Below are 16,507 nucleotides of genomic sequence, written 5' to 3'. Positions count from 1 at the left end.
GTGTTGTATTCGCTCCAAAGCATTAGTTAGAGAGCCTACACTGGTAAAGATGCGCCAAGTACTCCGTACAGAGTAGAGTTGACAGATTGCATTCGACACGTTTTCGGACAATAACAAGTGCATTGTAGCAACCGAGCCGGCGAGCAAAACGGCTTTGTCATGATGCTGACTCCGGCAGCCCCGCGATGTGATTGGCTGGCCGAGGTGCGTCAACCAAGATGCGGAACAAAGGCCACCATTCACCCAAAACGATGACCTTTCCTACCACCCACTGAGCTGCCAACCCCCGCCGTCGTCACTCTATCAGGATAGAGGCCACATTGACCGCACCCTGACCATTGGGTTTCCCGGGGTTTATAGGACTGGCCTTGTATTGCACACCTTGTTCAATGCGTGCTCGAACGTCCGTCTTGGTGAGTGGCCTAGCTCCCCGACGCCGTTACCCAGTCCATGGAAATCAGTCCTAACCCCAGAATTCGGGTCCTAGTAATTATAATCTCCAGCATCTCGTCACGACGCCTTTGCTGATCCCCTTTTACCCATTGACCCTTTGCGGCCTTTGATTCGTTCAGTACTCTCCTAGATGGCCGCGCCGCAAGAAGGATATCCTCCTCCACATTCCGATGGCCAGCAGGGCTACGGCCAGCCATATGGCGCACCTCCCGCCGAAGCAGACCAACCCGTTGCGCCTCCACCAGCTGGCGCCCCCGCAACTGGAGGTCCCACACATGGTGGCAGGAAGAAGAGAGCCTATGCCGGGCAGGCCTTCGAATTCGGATCCGGTGCCAACGCTGCCCTGGGAGGACAGCTACCAGGAGGTGGTACCTATGGAGGGTATCCCGCGCCACCGCAACCACAAGGCTACCCACCTGTCCCGTACCCAGGCCAACCAGCTCAGCCCGCTCCGGAGACTTACGCGGCGGGGGAGCAGCTGGGAGCCGGAGGCTACCAACCACCGGGCCCCGGCTATCCGGCGGCCGATGTCAGCCAGATTACACAGCAGATGGGACAAATGAGTATGGGGGGCCAGATGCCAGGTCGAGCGCCAGGAGCCACTTCGTTAAACCAGCTTTATCCAACCGACCTTTTGGCTCAGTCGTTCAATGTCGCGGAGCTTGATTTCCCACCACCTCCTGTCATCCTTCCGCCGAATGTGAGTCCTTCTTTTGGGTCCGCCAATCCCGGCGGGATGTTCTGATGTTAATGAATAATTTAGGCTAGCGTTACGCCTTCTCCAACAGCGAACTGCTCAGCCAAATTTGTCCGCTCAACGCTCAACGCCGTTCCGACTACCAACTCCCTATTGAAGAAATCCCGTCTACCTTTCGCCCTTGTAATTCAACCCTTTACATCGCTACATGATTCGGAGGATCCGGTTCCAATTGTCTCGGATCAGATTATCTCAAGATGCCGACGCTGCCGATCGTATATCAACCCCTTCGTAACGTTTCTCGATCATGGGCATCGCTGGCGTTGCAACATGTGTAACCTTACCAATGACGTTCCTCAAGGGTTCGACTGGGATGCAACCGCCCAACAGGCTCTCGATAGATGGCAGCGACCTGAGCTAAACCATGCCGTGGTGGAGTTCGTCGCTCCTCAAGAGTACATGGTACGGCCGCCGCAGCCCTTGGTATACCTGTTCTTGATCGATGTTAGCTACTCCTCCGTCACTACCGGATTGTTGGCTACAGCCGCACGGTGCATCAAGGAAAGCCTGGACAGGATACCGAACACAGATCGCCGCACCAGGCTTGGTTTCATCGCTGTCGATTCCAGCCTTCACTATTTCACGATACCGAGGGATGGGTCTGAAAGTTCTGATCCAAGCATGCTTGTCGTTAGCGACCTGGATGAACCCTTCCTGCCAATACCGGGCGATCTCCTCGTCACTCTGACGGAATGCAGAGAAAATATTGAGATTTTCCTCGATAAGCTTCAAGAAATGTTCCAGAATACCCAGAACGGCGGATCTGCTATGGGGTCTGCGCTTCGTGCGGGCCACAAACTTATTGGCCCTGTGGGAGGAAAGCTAACTGTCCTAACGGCATCGCTTCCCAACATCGGCTATGGCTCTCTTGAGATGAGAGAGGACAAGAAGGTTTTGGGAACGAGTAAAGAGAGTAGTTTGCTGCAAACAGGCAACAGCTTCTACAAGAGCTTCGCAGTGGAATGCTCGAAACAGCAGATTTCCGTCGACATGTTTTTGTTCTCTTCGCAATACCAAGACGTTGCGTCTTTGAGCAACCTTCCAAGATACACTGGTGGGCAGACTTATTTCTATCCGGGATGGAATGCTGCCAGGAGTGAGGATGCGATCAAATTCGCCAAAGAATTTTCAGATTATCTCTCATCCGAAATTGGATTGGAAGCTGTCCTTCGTGTACGAGCAACGACGGGGCTACGAATGAGCACATTCTATGGCAATTTCTTCAATAGAAGCTCTGATCTCTGTGCTTTCCCTGCTTTCCCCCGCGACCAGGCCTATGTCGTCGAAGTCGCTATTGATGAGACGGTAACGAAATCAGTTGTGTGTCTTCAGACTGCTGTCTTACATACCACATGTAATGGCGAACGAAGAATCAGAGTTCTGACGTTGGCTCTACCTACAACCCAGTCGTTGGCCGACGTGTATGCATCCGCAGATCAGACCGCGATCGCGACATATTTCAGTCACAAAGCCGTAGAGCGGACGCTTGGCAGTGGGCTCGAACAAGCTCGAGATGCTCTCCAAGCAAAGATTATCGAGCTACTATCGACATATAGGAAAGAACTTGCTGGTGGCAGTGTCACCGGTGGAGGCTTGCAGTTCCCATCAAATCTCCGTGGACTACCTCTTCTATTCTTAGCATTGATAAAGAATGTAAGTGTTCATTTGACCCTCCAGCCTACTACGTGGTGTTAACTCTTCCTTAGCTTGGGCTTCGAAAATCCGCACAGATACCAACTGACATGCGATCGGCTGCGCTCTGCCTATTATCAACATTGCCACTACCCCTTCTCATTCAATACATCTATCCGAAAATGTATTCCCTTCATGACATGCCCGATGATGCGGGAGTTCCTGACCCAGCAACGGGAGAAATTGTTCTTCCTCCACTCTGCAACCTTACATCCGAGCGTTTGGTGCCATATGGGCTGTACCTCATTGACGATGGCCAGACACAGTTCCTCTGGGTCGGGCGAGATGCTGTTCCTCAACTTGTCCAGGATGTATTTGGTTTCCCAGATAAGTCCCAGCTTCGCGTCGGAAAACAGTTCCTCCCGGAGTTGGATAACGACTTTAATGAGAGAGTACGGGCAGTTATTCAAAAGAGCCGAGACTTTCGCAGTCGGGGCGTGGGCAGCATCATCGTACCTCAGCTGTACGTGGTCAAGGAGGACGGAGAGCCTGGTCTCAGGCTATGGGCACAGTCGATGCTCGTGGAGGATCGCGCAGATCAAGGAGTTAGTTTGCAGCAATGGATGAGTTTGCTTAGGGAAAAGGTATGTCTTCCTCACTTTTTAGAAGCGTTTTGCGAACCCATTCACTGTTTATTAGACCGTGCTGACAGGAGCAAATTAATTGCAGGTTATCCAATGAAGGTGTTGAGAGTAGTCTTGTTGCCCAATACATATCTAGGATTACATAATAAATCCCTTGTTCATTTCTCTTTGGCTATGGATTCAGTACTCCCGATCTTAATCATGCCAGTTTGCCCGTAAGGCAGCTGATAAACGTCATATCATCATCCTAGGCTTGGCCTTGCAGGCGAACTAAGCGCGCAGGTGTTTATTTATAGGACACATTCGTATTGTCCCATTTCGGCCCGTCGTTTCAAAGGTGCTGGATGGACGTCAGCATCTTGAACGCTGAATTGTATGGAGATAGCGGCAGTTTCTGGCTCAACGCTCGGCGGCTAAAATCTGCAGGCGATTTGATGGTGAAATCCACGAGGGGGCCAAGGCAGGGGGGTGCAGAATGGATCGAAGGGCCAATCCGCGAATAGCTGCAGCCAACCGGCCTTGTCGCCGGACATGCAGAGTCCACCGCGGATTTTACACTTCCACCCAACTCCGGTTCCGTACCAGCAGGATATTCTTGGAGCGAAAATCTAAAACTTCATCTCCGGCATCTGCGAGTTGAACTGCGTAAAGTTCGGGGCGTTCTCCGGATCTGACCCACGGGCGGGATACCCGCCCAAGGAACGGTCTAATTTAAACTGGTGAACCGTCGTATTGATCCTCGACAGAAACGGAGGGCGCTTGAAATGGGGGACGCCTCGTGTCGGCTTTTAAGGGGCCCGCTGGGCTGCTGTTCTATGCTTGGGAGCGTCTGCGGATTATTATGCTTTGCTTTTTCCTTCGTTAACGTAGTTAGCGATCCATTTTTCCCCGATCTGCACGTTTGACACTCATCGTATCTGTGAGGTCTGGAGTGCGCTGCCCCACCTCGAGGCACTCTGTAACTGCGGCGCCTGTTTGGACTTGGCCCTTTGAAACCTACCTTTCATCCCACCGACCGACGCCGACCTCATCCTCCTGTGATCTCCTGGAAAGGGCTGGTAAACAATTTGTGCACGAAAGATAACTAGTTAAGTACGACTTATTCTCCTCCTCTGTTCACCCCGCTGCAGAACGCGGTGCGCTTGCCAACCACCCGGCGGCTATTTTTGGATCTACTCCCCTCAGGGATTGAAAGGCGGGGAACAGATCACAGGTCAGTCAATGCTGGGGCATCTCCCTGAAGAAAGATTGCTCCAACAATCCAGCTTACACGCGTCTTCGCAGCTCCCGGTGTTGGAAAGTAGCACAGTCGAGGGTAAAAGCTTGGATTAAACTGAAGCTAGTCTTGGGCATCAGGTACGAAGCTGTTCGATCTTGTGTTACTTTCATGGCCACCTTTCCAGGATGGCTCCTTTGTTCCAAAGTGAGAACTGTGTCACTGCGGGAGAGCAGTGCCAATTTTGAAGTTCTTTTGGGTGGTGGGGCTTTATATACCAAGTTGCTTCACTGACAGCGTCTCCGCACCAGGTTTTAGCATCCTTCACGTTCGGCTCCATCGATTGACAGACATTCCTCTTCCATCCTCCTCATATTCCTTTGTCTGGCCTGTCTCTGGGTCAACTGCCCATTCCGAACTCTTAATGCCCTGTGATCTGTTCACGTTTCCAGTGCCTTCCGTCCCATCTCTCCCTTCGACCGGGTGGGAACATATTGCATAACAACAATCCTTCACAGTTTACCAAAGACACTGCACTCTAAAGCAATATAAGCCTGGTTTTTACAACTGGAAAATAGGTGGCACCACATATAGATATCTGCAATCTATTTGGCAGAGGAGAAGGAATAGAAAGGTTTGGAGGGGCAGTCTGTCATCCAACATTATAACGTGAGTTTCCTTTGAAAGCATGTTAAGCTTGTATATTTTTATCACACATCTCCATAACTGGTTTCCCTCTTGGTGTTTATTTAATTGATGACCTCTTACCTATTTGTTTCCTTTCCTTGCTTTTCTGCGCTTTTCGTATTTGGTCCTGAACTGAAGATCTGATGCAACTGTGTCAATTGCTCAATGACTGCGTTGGCCGCGCGTGGGAGCTTTTTATAGCTCCCTGCGCTCACCTTCCACTTTCCAGTGTAAACCCAACTCCCATTTACTCTGCCCCAAATGTTTTGGGGATCCTGCTTTACTGGCCTTTCTTCAGAAGTTTTGGCTCTCTTCGCTTCGTTCAGCGATCAATCGATAAGAGACTAAGCGGTTAATCAGACTACAGATCGAGAACCGAACGCAATGGTTCAGCCAGGGGCCCAAGGGGGTTCGAGAAAAATCTCCTTTAATGTGTCGGACCAATATGATATCCAAGACGTCATTGGCGAGGGAGCTTATGGTGTAGTCTGGTAAGTGGAGTTGCTCTATGCGCCGTCCTTGAGTATAGATCTAACTTAAAACCAGCTCTGCCTTGCACAAACCATCCGGACAAAAGGTCGCAATCAAAAAGATCACACCTTTCGACCATTCTATGTTCTGCTTGAGGACATTGCGTGAAATGAAACTGCTTCGATATTTCAACCATGAGAACATTATTTCCATTTTGGATATCCAGAAGCCTCGAAATTATGAGAGTTTCACAGAAGTCTATCTCATTCAAGTATGGTATCCCGTTTTTGCCGTTAATGTTAAAACTAATGTTTGCCATTAGGAGCTCATGGAGACTGATATGCACCGTGTTATTCGCACTCAAGACCTTTCAGATGACCATTGCCAATATTTCATCTACCAAACACTTCGCGCTCTGAAGGCTATGCATTCCGCAAATGTCCTTCATCGTGACTTGAAGCCATCCAACTTGCTCTTGAACGCGAATTGCGACCTGAAGGTCTGCGACTTTGGGCTTGCGCGTTCCGCTGCTTCCACGGATGATAATTCTGGATTTATGACAGAATATGTTGCCACTCGGTGGTATCGCGCTCCGGAGATTATGTTGACTTTCAAAGAGTACACTAAAGCTATAGATGTTTGGAGTGTTGGCTGTATTTTGGCTGAAATGCTGAGCGGAAAGCCATTGTTTCCGGGCAAGGATTGTAAGTCTATCCGCAGCATAAGTGATACTGTTTCAATGCTAACGGTGCTGTCTCAGATCATCATCAACTGACTTTGATTCTTGATGTCTTGGGAACACCAACCATGGAGGATTACTATGGTATCAAGTCTCGCCGTGCTCGAGAATATATCCGATCGTTGCCGTTCAAAAAGAAAATTCCCCTGAAGGCGTTATTCCCTAAGACATCCGACCTCGCCTTAGACCTTCTTGAGAAGCTTCTCGCGTTTAATCCTGTCAAGCGTATTACTGTCGAAGAAGCCCTTCGCCACCCATATCTTGAACCATATCACGATCCAGATGATGAGCCCACCGCGGAACCTATCCCTGAAGAGTTTTTTGACTTTGATAAGAATAAGGATTCGTTGAGCAAGGAGCAGCTTAAAGGTAACAGTCAGTAGCTGTCTTTTTTGATCACCACTAATCGTTTTTAGTCCTTATCTACGAAGAAATTATGCGATAAATCCAAAAAGCTGGCATCACTGAGCTATGTTTTTGAGGTAAGAGATCGGGTTACAACAGAGTGTATACCCAGGCGCACTGCATGACGATGACATTCCAGTCACGTACATGCCAGGATGACTTAATATCCCTTGGATTTCTTTGTGTCAGTTTCAAAATAAGCTGGCTGAGCTTTTCTTAGAGATGTGACTGATTTGATACCTCCTTCAGACTTGCTGTCTTTGATGCCCTTGATGTGAATAAAGGTTGTTTGTACATGGGTCTTAAATAACATATTTTTCCATATGACTTGGTTTATGAATGTTCTTGGTTGTGACAATGAGGTCTCTTGTGGATGCAAATGTTCGTAACCAGCCTGCTTCCCTCAATTCAAAGAGTGTGAGATGTGCGGGTATCCCACGTAGAAGCTAATTTGATCTATTGTGCACCACGGCGGTCAATTACGCAGTACACACGCAAATACGAATTATATCTCCTGAAAATCTCAGTGAACTGATGAAGCTACTGTACACTCTCCCTGACCGAGTCACCAAAGCTAACCCTATACATTCGACTTTTCAACTCCTCTTTACTAGGACACTCTCAATACCCTCCCCTACCCCTTCTGGAGACGGCTTCTCCGCACATACATCGGGATCAATACCAAAATTAAAGCGTAGATGGTCCCTTGTCGTGGGGCCGATGGTGGCTATGTAGCAATTCCTGCGCTGTTGATGTTTCTTCGTGTATGTCTGGGACATTCCGCTCGCTTTTAAGGTGCTTTGATCATGCTTCCCAAGTATGTCCACCATGGCGTCGCAACCCGTAGGGGAAAACACGACGACCCAAATCGGCGACCGAGACATTTGATTTCCCTCATCCGGATTAGTAGCCCCTTCGGTGCTGCGGACGCTCGCATCAAGCTCGTCCAGTATAGATGCAAAATTTTCCCTGAAAGATTCCATCACGCCTGTTTTGTAGACTATCAACTCGTCGATCTGAATCCTCTCGTTGGGTGGAAGGTCAGGAGACATCAAACTCTTGGGAATGATGTCGCGATGCGTTTCACCCACGAGAAAGAGGAGAGGAAGTTTTCCACTCCGGTCCTGAACCGCTTCTGCGCTGCCGTATGTTATCTGATTCCGCTCAAGGCCGTTATAGTGCTCGAGTATAAGTGGTGCGAGGATTTCACCCGTCCCTGCATCTTCACCTACCAACGTTGCGTGTGGAAGATGGGTTTGTCGCAGAGTATTCAGCGAGCGGCAGGTAGCTGGTCCGATGGTGTAGAGCGCGAGATCGCGAGATGCTTCGCTGGCTATGTCTTCTAAATAAATTGCAGAGTCAGTCCTCGCCAGGAATGTCCAAAATGCACCCAAGACTAAGATCAAGATAGGTGAGAGGAGAAATAGATCACACTCACGGTTAACCTCCTCTGCAATCATCCTACTGAACCCCTCCACAGCCCTCTGACTCGTAAATACCAAGCCGCCATATTTCCACTTTAGCGACCCGGAAACAAATAAGTCTTTCACTTTTGATAAATTCTGATAATCGAATACATGCTCTAACACAGGAACGAATATAGGTTTGTAGCTATATCTTCTCGTGGAGGAAGAGAAGTACTCTTCATATCCATCGTGCGGGGTTGATTTGGTTTTGAGCAAAAGGACCGGGATGGAATCCTCATCGGGCTTCTTGGAAGTGGAAAAGCTAGCGTCATCTGTCATTGCTACATGAAGATTAAGCGTAGGAGAGATATCAATGGGATATCAGACACTATCTGTTCTTGAAAAGGTTTGGAGGAATTGGCATGTCTGGCTACTAAATATAAGAACGTCATCGCTATTTTGCAAACAACTGACTACTCGACCCTTCCGGTGGCACCTAATTGAGATTTACGGTATGCAGAATGGAAATAAGAACATGATAGAACAGATAATGAAATCGGTTGTGTCTAGTTATGTATATACAATGTTTGTAAAACGAAATAATTTATTGGTCATCCAGCACGTGGAGATATTTCTTCTCCTCCAATCGCTCCCGTTCCGAGGCTGCCGGAAGATCCGAGTACTTGTCGCTTCTGTACCCTCGCTGAAAAGGAGAATTAGTCCATGCCCCGAATGTGCGATTTTACACAATTATACTTACCAGGTAATGGAAGGTGAGGTTGGAGAGCTCCGCTGGTTCAATTCCTAGGTCCTTGAATGTCTTTGCATTAGGATCGATTTCCTGATCGAGGAACTCCCTTTCGACTTCATCGGCAGAGATTGTTGGCCACCAAATCAGCCTATTAAGCCAATAGGCGGCGGGCTTCAACATAGCTTTTGGAACATTGATACGGCGGCGAGTCTTGATAATTTCACGGTCAACAATTTCCGAGATCTCTGCGGTAGAGTAGTTGGTGGGCCCGTAGAGCTCAAACGTTTGGGATGCCGTCCATTCCTCAAGAAGCATACGCTCCAAGGCATGAGCGACATCAATCGCCTAGAATTGTAAGCATTGTATCGGCCAGCGAAACATAAGTACTCGCAAAACTTACATGAACAGGCCAATATCTCTCCTGCATGTGATTGGAGGTGAAAATGTTAGTGATCCCGGCAAGTTTGTGGAGCAATCTGTCCTCAAATCCAAACATCGGAGCTGGGCGGACAATGGTAGTTTCTGGGAAGATCTCCCGGGCGGCATTTTCACCTTGCGCCTATACCCTGGAGTCAATGATGCAGTACATCGAGTATATGTTCAATCAACACAAACCTTGGTACGGAAGAATTCGGATGGAGAGTTCAGGTCAGCATTGTAGGACGAAACGTGGATATAACGATCGACGTCATATTTTGCAACAGACTCCGCTATTCTTTCGGTGCCTTCAATATGGACATCTTCGAGTGTAAAGTTCCTAGGACGGGTTAGCTTTTGTTGAATGAAGCTGGAAATATGATGCTACTTTGGCGTACTTTGTTGGGTAGTCTCGTCCAACTAGATTGTACACAACATCTGAATGGCGCACACTCTCTTCAATTGATTGTGTGTTTCGGAGGTCGTATTCCTGGCTTGGACGTCAGAATCCCCTCCCGAAAAAGCCCGCATCCTGGTCTTATATCCTCACCATAAAGACAACGCGCCCAAGGTCGCCAGTAACTTTGAGGTGACGTTTTGCCATCTCCTCCCGGTAAGGAACAATGACCGTGCATCCTTGCCTGGCTGTACATCTGGTTAGCTACGATCCATAAGTTCATGGACCAGCCTCCCTACCTAGTCTGTTGACGATATAACGGCCCAAGAAACCCGTAGCACCGAAGACAGTAGCAGTATGACCTAGAAATCCGTTGAGCTCGTACACTAATGACGTCGCTATTCCGATTGATCAATTACCTCCAAGCGATGACCTACCAGTCAAATATGCTAGTTAGCACCAATGTGTTTCTCTGAGGAGGAAAGGATTAGGGAATTGAGACCTACCGTCCACCCTGCACTTTTATAATTGGGGTTCCTGTCCGAGTAATAAAAACATCTTGTACATTTCGTTTTTGGGTATACGGCTGCAGACGAGAGGACGAAGTGGGAGAAGGGCGGAAGGCTTTCGAGCCAAGTGCGCCTTGCACGGCGCGGCACTTCTGCATTGTTTCCCAGCTATACAATCATCAAAGATGATAATTCAAATGGGACAGAATGTCAGTTCAAACGAAGCCAATTGACCGAACAGCGGGTTAATTGGCCGTCCCAGTCCGGAGATGATGTTGAACTTCGACAACCGGCTGTTTGTGGTCTTGAACTGACTTGATGCCCGCGAATCTCCACAAGCAACGCTATTCCCAATCAGGGAACATACTAAACCCAGATTAGGTTAGATCAGAACTGAGGCTCTAGCCACTTCTCTGTGGCGTTCACCAGGACGCCGATATCAACGCTCTGATGGTTGACCCCAGGCCACAGAGAGTGGGAGCAAGCTTCAACCGAGCGTATTGGGACAGGCAAGGTTCCGTTAGCGGCATATATCCAAATGGGCATATTTTTAAATGCGCTATGCTCCGTACCTTTGTGGCTCTTCAGATCACTCTCCCGTCACTATTATGTTTACATTTGAGCTGGAGCTACGGAGTACTCCATATCACATTCCGTAGCCATCGGAAATCGGAAAGACAACTAATGGGAAGATAAATTAAGCATTAAAAGGTACTGCTTCAGAGGATCACGAAACTTTCAGATATCAGTTTAACTTTCCCATCATGCTCATTTCACACAACCTGTTGACAATAAGAGGAAAATCCAACGCTCCATTTACATAAATTAGCAATCCTAACGAAATGATATTGCTCCTTCATCAGTTCCCCAAGTTGATCCGTGAAAAGGGGTTCACTGGCTTGTCATAGGGACTCGAGGATGCATAATCTGATAAATGTGTTATTTCTGCCAGTTCATTCGGCCACTGGATTTCCTCCTAAAGTACAATCCGTCCCATCATGAGACTCCCACCGGAGCTCAAGCGAACCACCCCCACACAGCGCCAGTCATTTCTTTCACAGAAGAGCGTCAGAGAAGACCACATCTCGAACCGACTAGACAGTTATGACTTGACTTACTTGAGCTACCGCCCGAGAGAGATTGGCAATCGCCTTCTTTACGGGCCTTGCATTTTGCAAGGACTGGCTCTTTGCAATCCTTTCCTGCGTAGATCCTAAGCTCTTTCGGCTTGAGCCCACCATGAGCGGTAATCTTATACGGTCCTTTACCCGCAACAGGGCCAAAGCAACCCTTGTTCGCGTCGCCGGTGTCGGTGCTGCGTCCACTGGCCGTGCTCAAGCTGATGTAGCCTGCCGAGGCAAAAGAGCTTAAGAGGAGAATTGCAACTGAGCTGAACTTCATGATAACTTTGGTATTATGTTAAAATAAAATAGTGTATATCTTCTGGGGATGTGTTTGGGATTGCTGGTTCGAGTTGAACACGAGACAAAAACAACTTAACCCGGGGAACCAGCCTCCTCTTATATCTATGCCTGAACGATCTCGGACTCACAGCTTTCAATACCAGCCAGGCTTCGAGGAAGAGAAAGTAGCGTTGGAGCTGATAATGTGTCCCACTGCAACGGCCGGGAAGGATGTAATTGCATGCGTTGTTACTCAAATTCGGGACAGGCTTCCTAATCAGGACATTGAATACCTAATTTTCCTCAGCTAGTGTCCTGTTCGGTCACTAACAGAACATCTAACTACTTGTTCTAGCCTTAGATGGGAACTCGGATCTGCACTGACAACAATAGCATAACAGATCCCAACCCGCATCCATCAACGGGAGTGGCTGGTCGCATTTCGTTTTGATCTGGGGAGGCGTTTGCGCCGAAAGTTCGTAGTTGCTATCCCCGTGATTCAGTTAGCACTGGTCTCAGGTTTCCGCTGATCTTCGTCTGGCATCTATGGTTTTTCATGCATCATGTACCGTGATGCGCAGACGGCACCCTAGAAAACTAGAATGCTGATCCTATATTGCGTCAAGCGTATTAGGTTGTTCGAATGCGACTCAAAATCTGTGAGAGAGAAGCCAACACGCCAATTTAAGGAAATATTCAAGGGAAATAATTAAGACACTGCAGTCTTTGGATGAGCTTGCGCATCCCAGAGGGGCGATACAGAGCCGGACGTGCGGCATAAAGTGCGCGCAACACACCATTGGTTCTGCACGCCGTTTACATGACATGATTAAGTGAGGATCATCCGTCCGCAAGTGCATTAGAAGTATTTCAAATCAACCTGGCGGAGCAAATCGCAACGGGATGTCTTAGTCAGCAAGGCGGGCGAGCTTGCTGGTTACGGGAGACTGAAGCGACCTTTCGAGCTTGGCATCCATCACCACCATCACCACCTATCACTGCCAACCTCAATGGCCTGGTAAAAACCAGCTGTTAACCTATACAACCATCTCGCAGACTTGTCTGTCACTCCAGTCGGACCCTCTGCTTGTCTTGCTTTTTATAGGATAGGGCTTTATTTTAACCTTTATAACCGTACTCAGCTCAGCCGTACCCTAAGCTCCTTCCGCCGCGATGCAGGCCGACAAGATTCCCGAGTTCCTGACCGAGCAGCGCGAGCTCGCTCCCGACGAATCCCAAGCCCTATTCCTAGAGTTCGAAGACTTTTGGGAACGAAAGCTATGGCATCAACTGACCAACGCGTTGATAACATATTTCTCTCTGTCAGAGAGTGCACCGCAGAGACTACCCATGTTCAAGAATTTCATTCTTATTTTTGCAGATAAAATCAATCAGTTGAAATTCGTTTCTCTGGGGTTAATGGCATCGACGCAGTGTAAAGGTATTTAATGATCCCTCTTGCGAGCAGTACGGCGAAGAGCGGTGCTGACCCGGAGCTTGACTAGATGATGGGGAACGTCTATCCTTCCTAACTGCGCTCGCGGATAAGGTCAACAAGCCTGGGTCGCAGGATGCTTATGTCTACGCCATGGCAGACGTTGCTGCCGTTAAGTTACGACTCGAGGACTTTGAGGGTTCGCGGAAAGATCTTGATGCATCGCAGGCGGCGTTAGACTCTTTTGATTCTGTCGAGAATGTTGTACATGCAGCGTTCTATAAAGTGAACGCTGATTATTACCATGTACGTGGCTGTGACTACCTCTGTCCCGTGTTTGTCTAACTGTTGGCTTTGCTCTAGGCGAAAATGGAGTTCGCATCCTACTACAAGAACGCCCTCCTCTACCTCGCCTGTATCGACATAGTTGAGCTCACACCGACAGAGCGTGCGGCTAGAGCATATGACCTTAGCATAGCCGCACTCGTATCTGACACGATTTACAACTTTGGCGAACTCTTACTCCATCCAATTCTCGAATCACTCAAAGAAACGCAACATTCGTGGCTCCGCGAGCTTCTCTTTGCTTTCAACCGTGGTGACTTGACAGCCTATGATGTTCTAGCAGGAAACATTAGCAAAAATCCCCTCCTCGAACAGCACAAAGTTTTTCTATATCAGAAAATATCCCTCTCAGCCCTAACGGAAATGATATTCCGTCGACCACCCCATGATCGGACTGTTACATTCGCAGCGATGTCGGAAGAAACCAAGGTTCAGCCGAACGAGGTCGAACATCTGATTATGAAAGCCTTAAGTTTGGGCCTACTGAAGGGCTCGATTGACCAGGTTGCACAAATTGCGAGAATCAACTGGGTACAACCGAAGGTTTTGGATATGAAGCAAATTGAGGGAATGAGGAATCGGCTGAAGGAATGGGATGCTGGCGTCAACCAGCTTGGTCACTGGATCGAGGGAGTTGGGAAGGATGTTTGGGTTGCGTAAACCAATTTAATTTTATTTGTTACATATCGTCCTGGGTTCAAGAGCAGGGCAGGTATTGTGGGAATTTAGCGTGTGCCCGTTTCTACCATGATCCATTTTTAGAAAGCTCCTGGTGTAAAATTAGAATGCTAGTCATACAGGTTAGCAAGCCTAAGTTTAGAGAATCGGTAGCAGGGTTCTCCAACGGATCCTTGTAGACGGGATCCGGTGAGATACTTCATTGACATGTCCCTACTATCCATCTCAGAGCGTCGCAGGTAGGAATTCTCCACCCGCGGTTTGCCAACCCATGGGCATTGAGGAATATTCCTGGTCACCATATCTTAAAAACTGTGTGCTCTACTGAAGTCAACAATGCTGAAATACTACCGAAGGCTTCGAATGCAAAATATCATCATCATTGCAAGTAGAATATAATACAAGCGATAATAGGTATATAGAACTAACAGTACAGCACTTCCTGAAGTTATGACTATCCAAACAGGCAAGCCTCTTTTTCTAGAAGAGCGTGTTTTTGTTCAAACTCCATCAACTTTTTCGAATTCGACCTTGCCATCTCGTCGAACAGAAGCAACAGACTGGCCCACAGTTTTCACTCCGTCATCTTTGGCAGGTGGGGGCGATTGCTTTTCAAGTCGTCCCTCAACGGTTTCTATAGCTTCCCTGGTAACACCTGGTTGAGTGCTCGCAATCTCATTCACTTCACGGGCCGTCAGAGACTCGGCTATTCGCGATGCTCGCGACTGAATGAGAACGGTTGCTGGTCCTTCAAATTGTAAGAACAACTAGACGACAGTTAATTTCAACGCCGCGGCTAGATAATTAAATAATGGGAAGCTTTACCCTATCCCCCCAGATAGTTCTCCTCGCCCACGTCCGAACAGTGTGGAAAATCCTCATAGTGGCTTTCCATGTGTCCGAATCGGCCAAGTTTCTTAGGAAATTAGATTTCATCAATAAAGTGCCTAGCCCAAGGTTCGGAATCTGGAACTTTAGAGAAGTTGATTTGAACCGAAACGGGCGCGGCCAGTGAGAATTTATGGTGTATGCGACGACATTGCTGGAATCCCAATTAGACGGGGTTCAACCACGGATCCGACGGCCGACTAGGCTTACCTAGGATGGGCAATATATCGTTCCCCAGCTCTCAGATTAATTGAATAGACCTGACCTTTCCCCACGACCGCTAACAGGCCACGTCCAGTCACCTTTGAACTACCCCAATGAACCAAACTCTTCCTAAGTCAGCTTCTATAGAACCGTAGAAAGGAGCCTCCAAGCGCACGTACTAGCTCTCTGTTGAGTGTTGGTTTCACAGTTAATGCGTGTCCAGTCCACGAAAGTAAAGCATCGCGTTGTGTAATCATCCAATCCACCGTACCATCCAGTTGAACAACAGCAAATGAAGTTATTGGGGATCGGACGGAAATAAGGGCGTTAACAGGACTGGCGGAGGATATCTAACGTCATGAAAACGGGTTAGACCAGTCCCTTTTCCACGGTGGGTTTCCACGAATAACAACCTTTTGATATAGGAATGGCATGCGCAGTGCAGCTCGTCGGAGAGGCTCAAGTAGCCTGAGGGTAGAAACAACCTTAGGAATTGATCAGAAAGCATCACATGAGGATATTTAGAGGCTTGTAAGGTACATTTTCTGATTTCCCTGTTAGCCCGACAAGCGTACCGCGTCTTGTATATAGGTTCTGGGACGCGGAGAGAGAAACGGAGAGGAGAGAATAGGGCGAGCCAAGGACTTCGAAGCTGGCGTCTTTGGATATATATTAACAATCAATAAAATTACCATTGGAGACTATGCACAAACCCGGGGACGTCACAGAACTTGGAGTCGTCGCGGCCGGAAGATAGCTCGCATTAACGGTGTTTGGTTCAACTGAGGGCACGGGTTGGATGGATATGCGTCTTCGCTCTGAAACGGTCTTCCCAATGGGGCGCCATTTTCCATACTTCCAGGCAGAAGGCCTAAAGCCTCTCCTGACCAGGTAGTTCATGGGTTCCATACAATTCTCATTTGCTTTCTCTGGTCGTTATTCAAATCAAGTAAACAGTATTTTCCGTCCAGCTTTTGGGATGGATGGAGTTGGAAGCAAACAGAACAAACATGGGCGGACATGGCGGCGGATCAGATAAGCAAAGTCCCCGTCGCAGATCGAAAAGCCCT

At 48.3% G+C, this 16,507-nt stretch overlaps 8 protein-coding genes across 8 annotated transcripts; 3 read left to right on the top strand and 5 right to left on the bottom strand.

The window, feature by feature from the left end:
• Positions 1 to 269: 269 nt before the first annotated feature.
• On the top strand, positions 270 to 3,583 carry CIMG_01714 (protein transporter SEC24; the record flags this gene model as incomplete). The annotated part of the gene is made up of 5 exons (XM_001247942.2): positions 270 to 413; positions 488 to 1,153; positions 1,217 to 2,863; positions 2,917 to 3,486; positions 3,572 to 3,583. The coding sequence occupies exons 2-5, from the start codon at positions 584 to 586 to the stop codon at positions 3,581 to 3,583; spliced, it is 2,799 nt and encodes a 932-aa protein (XP_001247943.2). The 5' UTR covers positions 270 to 413; positions 488 to 583.
• A 193-nt stretch (positions 3,584 to 3,776) lies between these two features.
• Positions 3,777 to 4,875, bottom strand: CIMG_10804 (uncharacterized protein; the record flags this gene model as incomplete). Its single annotated transcript, XM_012358906.1, has 4 exons — positions 3,777 to 3,899; positions 4,069 to 4,192; positions 4,487 to 4,531; positions 4,757 to 4,875. The coding sequence occupies 4 exons, from the start codon at positions 4,873 to 4,875 to the stop codon at positions 3,777 to 3,779; spliced, it is 411 nt and encodes a 136-aa protein (XP_012214329.1).
• Positions 4,507 to 7,200, top strand: CIMG_01715 (CMGC/MAPK protein kinase). The gene is made up of 8 exons (XM_001247943.2): positions 4,507 to 4,699; positions 4,771 to 4,842; positions 5,014 to 5,371; positions 5,750 to 5,880; positions 5,936 to 6,131; positions 6,183 to 6,564; positions 6,621 to 6,968; positions 7,016 to 7,200. Exons 4-8 carry the CDS (start codon positions 5,774 to 5,776, stop codon positions 7,042 to 7,044), a joined length of 1,062 nt encoding a protein of 353 aa, XP_001247944.1. The 5' UTR covers positions 4,507 to 4,699; positions 4,771 to 4,842; positions 5,014 to 5,371; positions 5,750 to 5,773; the 3' UTR covers positions 7,045 to 7,200.
• A 131-nt stretch (positions 7,201 to 7,331) lies between these two features.
• Positions 7,332 to 8,817, bottom strand: CIMG_01716 (uroporphyrinogen-III synthase). Its single transcript, XM_001247944.2, has 2 exons — positions 8,443 to 8,817; positions 7,332 to 8,346 (listed from the first exon to the last, which is right to left on the bottom strand). The coding sequence occupies exons 1-2, from the start codon at positions 8,747 to 8,749 to the stop codon at positions 7,601 to 7,603; spliced, it is 1,053 nt and encodes a 350-aa protein (XP_001247945.1). The 5' UTR covers positions 8,750 to 8,817; the 3' UTR covers positions 7,332 to 7,600.
• Positions 8,818 to 8,949: 132 nt separating this feature from the next.
• CIMG_01717 (NADH-ubiquinone oxidoreductase 40 kDa subunit, mitochondrial) lies at positions 8,950 to 10,768 on the bottom strand. Its single transcript, XM_001247945.2, has 9 exons — positions 10,482 to 10,768; positions 10,395 to 10,408; positions 10,275 to 10,337; positions 10,129 to 10,223; positions 9,977 to 10,068; positions 9,777 to 9,918; positions 9,562 to 9,720; positions 9,171 to 9,506; positions 8,950 to 9,113 (listed from the first exon to the last, which is right to left on the bottom strand). The coding sequence occupies exons 1-9, from the start codon at positions 10,640 to 10,642 to the stop codon at positions 9,015 to 9,017; spliced, it is 1,161 nt and encodes a 386-aa protein (XP_001247946.1). The 5' UTR covers positions 10,643 to 10,768; the 3' UTR covers positions 8,950 to 9,014.
• A 362-nt stretch (positions 10,769 to 11,130) lies between these two features.
• CIMG_12763 (uncharacterized protein) lies at positions 11,131 to 12,714 on the bottom strand (the record flags this gene model as incomplete). Its single annotated transcript, XM_004445709.1, has 4 exons — positions 11,131 to 11,165; positions 11,603 to 11,879; positions 12,037 to 12,180; positions 12,685 to 12,714. 4 exons carry the CDS (start codon positions 12,712 to 12,714, stop codon positions 11,131 to 11,133), a joined length of 486 nt encoding a protein of 161 aa, XP_004445766.1.
• A 192-nt stretch (positions 12,715 to 12,906) lies between these two features.
• CIMG_01719 (proteasome regulatory particle subunit) lies at positions 12,907 to 15,704 on the top strand. Its single transcript, XM_001247947.2, has 3 exons — positions 12,907 to 13,328; positions 13,393 to 13,628; positions 13,686 to 15,704. The coding sequence occupies exons 1-3, from the start codon at positions 13,061 to 13,063 to the stop codon at positions 14,325 to 14,327; spliced, it is 1,146 nt and encodes a 381-aa protein (XP_001247948.1). The 5' UTR covers positions 12,907 to 13,060; the 3' UTR covers positions 14,328 to 15,704.
• CIMG_01720 (uncharacterized protein) lies at positions 13,686 to 16,401 on the bottom strand. The gene is made up of 7 exons (XM_001247948.2): positions 16,151 to 16,401; positions 15,978 to 16,096; positions 15,851 to 15,922; positions 15,617 to 15,787; positions 15,444 to 15,562; positions 15,171 to 15,387; positions 13,686 to 15,112 (listed from the first exon to the last, which is right to left on the bottom strand). The coding sequence occupies exons 1-7, from the start codon at positions 16,344 to 16,346 to the stop codon at positions 14,846 to 14,848; spliced, it is 1,161 nt and encodes a 386-aa protein (XP_001247949.2). The 5' UTR covers positions 16,347 to 16,401; the 3' UTR covers positions 13,686 to 14,845.
• Between the last annotated feature and the right edge of the window lie 106 nt (positions 16,402 to 16,507).

The sequence above is a fragment of the Coccidioides immitis genome (assembly GCF_000149335.2).
Source record: "Coccidioides immitis RS genomic scaffold supercont3.1, whole genome shotgun sequence".
Taxonomy (NCBI): Eukaryota; Fungi; Ascomycota; class Eurotiomycetes; order Onygenales; family Onygenaceae; genus Coccidioides; species Coccidioides immitis.
Note: the sequence above shows the minus strand (reverse complement) of the source record. Positions and strands in the feature narration are given on the sequence as shown.